This window comes from Pteropus vampyrus, unplaced genomic scaffold (assembly GCF_000151845.1).
Source record: "Pteropus vampyrus isolate Shadow unplaced genomic scaffold, Pvam_2.0 Scaffold354, whole genome shotgun sequence".
Taxonomy (NCBI): domain Eukaryota; kingdom Metazoa; phylum Chordata; class Mammalia; order Chiroptera; family Pteropodidae; genus Pteropus; species Pteropus vampyrus.
In genome coordinates, this window is record NW_011889135.1 from 38,486 (window position 1) to 45,761 (window position 7,276).

Here is a 7,276-nt window from a genome sequence, read left to right on the forward strand (position 1 = left end):
ATTTACAGATGAATGACTACAATGGTAAGACTCATGCTAGTCAATGTATATTTATGAAATAATTAGATCCAATGGCTTAAGAGGATGAATGACCACAGGTAAGGCTTCAAGAAGGAAGCAGCATTTCTGGGGAACTTGAAGGAAAAGTATAATTTGACAGGGGTGAGGAATGAGGATGCCATCTAAATGGAAAGAATATTATGAGCAAGGGAACGAAGCCCGAGATAGAATATACAGCACGTTTGGGGACCAGCATATAATCCTATTGGCTGAAATATATGGAAAGGATTGCTTTCCATTTATTTTCCAATAATATAACACAAACCTCAAACAGTGAGCATGTCTTGATTTTGCCTGCCCATCAGTCATTTCTCCTTCATCTAGTAGCAGCATTTTGGGTTTCCTTTGGAAAACCAACCCCCTTCCCATCTTAGTTCATGTGATCCGGGAATGGCTAAATCCCACTTCTCCCAAGGCTGGAGAGGTGACCTAGGTCTGCTCTATCAGTGTCCTCCATTCCTCAGCCAGAGTGATTGATTCAGAGATAGACAACGAGGCTCGAATCCAGAAATACTCCTCAAACTATTTGGAAAGAGAAGCTTTCTTCCCTCTAGGCCAGATAATGCTAAGAGCCTGAAAAATCCTTTACTAAGGATTATGACCAACTCCATAAGAAAGAACAAACAGCCCAACCAGAAGACCTCAGAGTAAAGTTCATGGAGATAGTGTCCTCACTTTTAAATATGTCAGACAGCCAAGGATCACCAAAGTTTTGAGGAATACATTTAACATGAGACCAGAACAAAAAGAGTAAAAAGCAACCAGGAGGAAATAGAAACTATACAGAGAGAAGAAAACTTTTAAAGTATGTATCAGTAATAATCTAATAGAGATCAACAAGATACAGTAGAATGGCTAAAACTGAAGACTGACAATACCAAGTATTAGTGAGGACACAGAGAAACTAGAGCTCTCTTATAGTCCTGGTAGTGCAAATAGTACAGCCACTTTAGAAAACAGTTTGACAGTTTCTAATAAAGTTAAACATACACTTATCATATGACCCAGCAATCCCACTCCTAGGTGTTTATCTAAGACATATGAAGTCATATATCTCCATAAAGGCTTATTCTCAAATGTTTATAGAAATTTTGTTTGTAGTAGCCAAAACCTAGAAATAACCTTAATTATATCAACTGGTGAACAGATAAATGAACTGGTACATCCTTACAATGGAACTGGTACATCCTTACTACTCAGTAATAACAAGAAATAAGTACTGATAAAAACAACACCATGAATGCATCTCTAAAACATTATGCTGAGTGAAAGAAGCCTGAAGCAAAAAGCTATATATTGTATGTTTCCACTTATATGGCTTTCTAGAAAAGGCAAAACTATGGGTGCAAACAGAAGATAAGCACTTGCCAGGAGCTAAGTATAGGAGGACAGGTTTGACTATAGTGGCAACAAGGAAACTTTTTGAAGTAAGGGAAATATTCTATGTCTTGATTGTCATAGTGATTACATAACTATATATGTGTTTGTCAAACTTCATCAAACTGTATACCTACAAGGTACGAATTTTACTACATATATACTTATATATTATTCCTCAGTAAACCTGACTTATTAAAAAAGATATGGAATTCATGAAACATAACTAGGGTGATATTCTTTAAAAAAAGACTATTTGGGAAAAAAAAATGGGAAGAATAAAAATATGATAATGGAACTGAAAAACTTAATGGAAGGAACTGGAGATAAATTTGAGGAAATCTCCCAGAAAGTAGCACAAAACAAAGAGAAGAAAAATGAGTTGTGGTGGGAGAATAGGAAAATTAAAGCATCAGTCCAGAAGGGCCAATATCTAAACAATAGCCATTTTGGAAAGAAAGGAAAGAGAAAATGGTGAAGGAAATCATCCAAGCAGTAATTCAAGAAAATTTCCCAGAATTAAAGGGCACGAATTAGCAGATTAAAATAATCTTTCAAGTGCCCAGCACAATAGAGGAAAATAGTCCCACGCTAAGACTCATCATTATGAAAGGTAGAAACACTGAAGATAAGTCAAAGACCCTAAAAATCTCCAGAGAAGAAAAAAGAAAGATTTCATACAATGATTTAAAAATCAGAACAGCATCAGATTTCTCAGGTTCAATACAAATGGCCATTAGACAATGGAGCAATTCCCTCAAACTTCTAAAGGAAAATGATATCCAACCTAGATTTTTATATCCAGACTAATATCAATTAAGAGTTAACATAGAAAAAAGGCATTTTCAGATATGCGAAGACCGAAAATATTTACCTACCATAAGCTTCCTCTCACAGAGTTCCTAGAAAATGTGTTCCTCCAAAATTTAGGAGTAAGTCAAGAAAATGGATGACAATGGATCCAGAAATAGGAGTCAAATTAAGAGAGGGGTAAAGGAGTTACTAGAATAATGATAAGGAAAAAGTCCAGGATAATAGCAGCTCCCGGAGCAACCAGGGCAGAATGAAGTAGAAGCAGATTAGAGGTCTCCAGGACAACGAAGCGAGAAAAGATTTAGACACCGGGAGACTATGGGGGTTAATTACTAATTCCAAGACAATTTTTAAAAAGTTGTGCTGTAAAGAAAACATAATTATAGTATTTTGCAGGGCTCAGCAATATTATGATAATGTAGACAATGAATACTGATCTTACCAAAATGGTCATATAATTAGTTTAGGGAAATGTGCTTAGATTTAGTGAGTGGAGAGGATGAAAAAGAGCTACAATCTCATTTTCCATAGTATGAAGTCAGTAATGCCCCAAAATCGAAAACTTGATAAGAAGTAGTATATTCATGGTTTTTAGTAATAGGGAGATTAATAGTTTTAAAAAAATAACTAAAAGAGTTTTTAAAAAGTTGCCTCTAGAAAGCAGGACATGGGAGTGGGGGAGTTAAGGATAGATTTTTTTTAATAATGAACTTTGAACTATTTGACTATTTAAACTATGTGCATGTACTGTGATCAAAAAAAAAAAATTTAATGACTACCGTTTTACTCTATCCATGCCACATTCTAATAACTCAAACTTATTTGTTCAAGCTCTAGTTTCCATTTGCATCAAAAGGGAGAAATTAGAATGCCGAAGTTTTCTGGAGCATTCCAAATATCTGAACATACACATGTTGTGTGACTATCTATGAATCCAACCTTCCTCATAATCCCAGAAACTCAACACGTGTCGAGGTCTCCTTAACATTTCTTGCCCACCAACGTAGAAGACCACAAGCTTACCTCCATGCATTGCATCAACTCGGATCTTCAGTTGGCCAGGCCCAGTCAGCAAACTCTTGATAGCATTAAAGTCAAAAATGGTCCGAAGGAGATTGAGATAGATATCCACTGGGTCCACTATCTCCACTAAGGATAGGAAAGCAAAAGGAAACATCAATGAGCGTAACCATGAAGGATACATGGAAATGTAAAAATAATGACTACCCTAATAAATAAAACTGATCACAAGCCCATCATAACCCCACACATTATTTGAGAAGCACAGTGTCCATTTATAGACAAAATCACAAATGAAGACACAACCAAGATGATACAAACTTTTCAGATTATCAATGAGTGTAAACAATATCAAGTTGTAAATTTCTTTGCAAGTGAAAAATCAACTGAAAGAATAAAATAGTTAAGATAAAACTGTGCTGTTATCCCTATTCCCGCCTTCTTTCTGCCTCCTCCTTCCCCCAAAATGCACCCACCTCAATGCTAAGAGGCATATTGGCACACCCAGTTGCCTCTCCTATAGGGGCTGGCCAAAGAATGACTCAGCTGGCATGAAACAAATCAAAGAGTGACCTCAGCAGTGACTCCTATTTTCCTAATGCCATTGTGCCAACCAGATCCAGGTTTAGAGTTAGTGATGAAGGATATATTCCTGAGTTTGTGTGAAATCTCTTGTGTGTCCAATCTAGTAACAATTTCAGGGTGAGTGCCAGATATTTAGAAATCCTCATTAAATACAAATATTCTCTAGTGTCCAGCACCACCCAATGACCAGGAATCCAAAACAAGTCTTTTCCATTTATTTGACAAATACATAAAACCCAGAATACATTACACTTTTCAAACTTGGCAATCAGTACATAATAATACTCAGGAGATTCTTTTCCTAGAAAAGATCCTAGTTGACTTTTAGATGCTAAAACTTGTCCATGAGCCTATCTTTTTAAATTCATAGTTAAATTTTGAAACTTATATGTACTGCTTTTCAAATTTTTCAAATACATACTACTTTGGAATCCTAAAATATTTAAGCCTGCACTAAAGATATTACCAATCCACCTTTAATAATTTTCAGTAAATCCAGGTATAATATTTAATGGATGAGATTTTAATATATAATATGAAATTATCTCTTCATCTGGTCAAATATACAGCTAAAAATATTTTTCTTTGCATTTTAATCAATACAATATGTGTGTCCATTCAAATATAATATAATTACTTTTTAAGGAACATACTTGGTTTTTCATCATATTTTGACATGAAGAGGATATTAATCTACAAAATAAATCAATTAAAAATTAATTTGTATGAACTGTATACTTAAAATAGTTAAAATGGTAAACTTTGTACAACAAAAAATTAATCTATAAAATAAAAAGTCTTGAATTAAAAGTTTTACTCATTCTATAATATAATAATTCTGGCAATTTCATTCTGGTTCTTAAATTCTTGAACCACTTACCTAAATAGATTTGGTATTTATAGCAGATAACACATAGTACAAACATAAATGTAAAAAGGAAGAAAGCAAAGAGAATTCAGTGAAATTTATAAGTTCATATCACATGGTTCATGCTCTTGACCCTATAAGGTGAAATGATGAGACTGATTTGTTTCCAATTAACTCAAGCCCTGCTCAACATTTAATTTGGCAAGAACACAACACATAAACTATCCTAAACAATTATCTGCGAAATTCTTTTTGGGAGCCAGGAAATCTCTCTACCCACCTCCTAGTATCCGTAGCATTTTTTAAAAACTTATCAAACCAGCAAAGTATCTGCAGCAATGTGCTTGAACCTGAGCTCACCAAAGATCTAGGTCTCTTGGACAACTAAATAAAATTATGAAAGTATTCCAGCATCTTCACCTTAATTGCTTAGAAAACACAAAGACGTTTTGGCAATTCAGTCTATCCTTGGAATACCGTAAAAGAGTCGGCTGTGAAACTTTCCCTATGTCGAAAATGATAGCATCTGCAAAGTAGTTTTTGAAAGTTGCCTGTTCTGAATATCTTGGCTGCTTTTATTACTCTCTACACCACATTCAGATTACATCTATTTATCAAGTGTCACTCCTGAGATTGATAACGCAATCGCTTTCGTGGGTGTACTCCCATGTAGAAACCAGAGTCATCCCCATCCACAGAGTTATCCTGACTTTTTAAAAATATAATCTCTCTATTACCTCTAAATGGTTTGAATTTGTTCTCCAGGTCAAATTCTTGTCTTCCTAGTCGAGACAGGTCAATTCGAAGATCAGGACAGATGGCATATTCCTCAATTGTTTTGCTGATCTGATAGATTTTGTCTGAGACAACATCTGGCGCAGGACCTAAAATTTGAAAATAATGCAGCACCAAAACTGAATTTATTTAAAAGTTCCATCAAAGAAATGTTACCTCCTCCTCTACCAAGCAGGAGAAAGATTTGCATGTTCTCTAAGCAATGGACAACAGTTCACAGTTCAATTAGACCCAACATTTCTTATGTTGTATACATCCGCTATGGAGGAAATTCAGCCAGCCTTACCTGTTCTATGGAGGCTAATAACCTATATGTCTGTTTGTTTGAATCTACTTCTCAGCAAAGATACATCTTCCCTAAAAATAGTCTCACACCTGCCAGGGAGGCCCAGTTATGTAATCAGCTTTATTCAGGATATGAGACACAAACAGGATACGCTTTAGACAGAAGTGAGGGATTCCAGATTTAAATTCCAGCTTCCCAAGTAACCTAGAGAAAGCAAATATGATTTCCACTCCCAGGCCTGTTGCCTCGTTGATGTGTGAGCTTACCAGGGTAAATTATTTCCCCTCAATTCATACTCTCTAGTGACTCCCAAGTTTTTAAAAAGAGGTTTAACTAAAAATATCTGATGCGTGTGCTCACAAGTTCAGGTTGACAATTAAGTTGTAATAAACTTTAAATAAATTGAACATAAAATCAATTGTTCTCTTCGGTTTTTCTTGTCTTTTTAACCTTTATATCTTTTTTTTTATATATATAATAGAAAAGAAAAGTTTTATTAGAAGGGAAAGTACACTTCCAGAAGTGGAAGTGGGACTGAGCGAGAGAAGCGTGGCTCAAAAGGCCTCACTTTTATATCTTAATGCAAGCCACTTTAGTCAATGCTCGATACAGCTACACCTTAAGTATTAGTTTCTTGAAATTCTTCCCTCAAAAATACCAAATCTGAGTGTCCTCGGCCTACAAATTCCTTATCTTCCATCAACCCTACTCCGTACCTCTGCTGAACCTGCTTCTCATTGCTATACTGATGCCCGTCATCATTTGATGAATCCCTGGCTTTCAGTCCATTCTAGTTTTATTGGTCTCTTTTCCCAGGCAGCACCCTATGGTCCACCATTTGAGCTATGCCTTTGTTAGCATAATAACATAAGCCAACATTTATTGCAACTTATATATACCACATCTCACACTTTATAAGGAATTTGGCACTCCCCAAAGAACAGATGAAGTAAGCATTATTATTACCGTCATTTTCCAAATGAGGAAACTGAAATTGGAAGAGGTGACCTTAATCTAGGTCACATCACTAGTAATTGACAGAGGCTGGACTGGAATCTTAGTAGTCTGATGTCAGCTCAGACACTCTTAATAACTGCCAACCCTCCTGATATTCTGCCGTGCCCACCCAGCCACTTCCCAAACCTGGGACATCGCCATTATCTGCTCGCATTGCTGCCATTCCCAGACTCTCATGCATTGCTGAAGGTAGTCATAAAGTTATACAAACTGCCTTTCCCTAAGAATGAGAGTTTAACTTCACCCTAGTCCTCACGACTTCTCAGGAATCCGTAATAAATTTCCCACAGTATCTTTTACAAAACATCTCCACCTATCCTAAGTCCCTTTTCTTGCCTCATTATCTTAGCAGGCAACCTTTCTTCTTACATTTTTTTGAACAGATATAGGCCACTTTTCCCAAAACTTCTATTTTGCACTCTTCAGAGTTGTTTCTTTCCCCATCTTTGCCTTCT

The 7,276-nt window shown here is 35.9% G+C and overlaps 1 protein-coding gene across 1 annotated transcript in view; it reads right to left on the minus strand.

The window, feature by feature from the left end:
• The window catches only part of LOC105304816 (phosphoglucomutase-like protein 5), a gene marked incomplete at its 3' end in the record, with an annotated part of 71,242 nt that overhangs the window by 2,942 nt on the left and 61,024 nt on the right, over positions 1 to 7,276 (minus strand). Inside the window, exons 7-8 of the mRNA XM_023522691.1 lie at positions 5,461 to 5,607; positions 3,274 to 3,399 (exon numbers count right to left, since the gene is read on the minus strand). Of these exons, the coding sequence (XP_023378459.1) occupies positions 3,274 to 3,399; positions 5,461 to 5,607 (273 nt within the window). The remainder of the gene's footprint in view (positions 1 to 3,273; positions 3,400 to 5,460; positions 5,608 to 7,276) is intronic.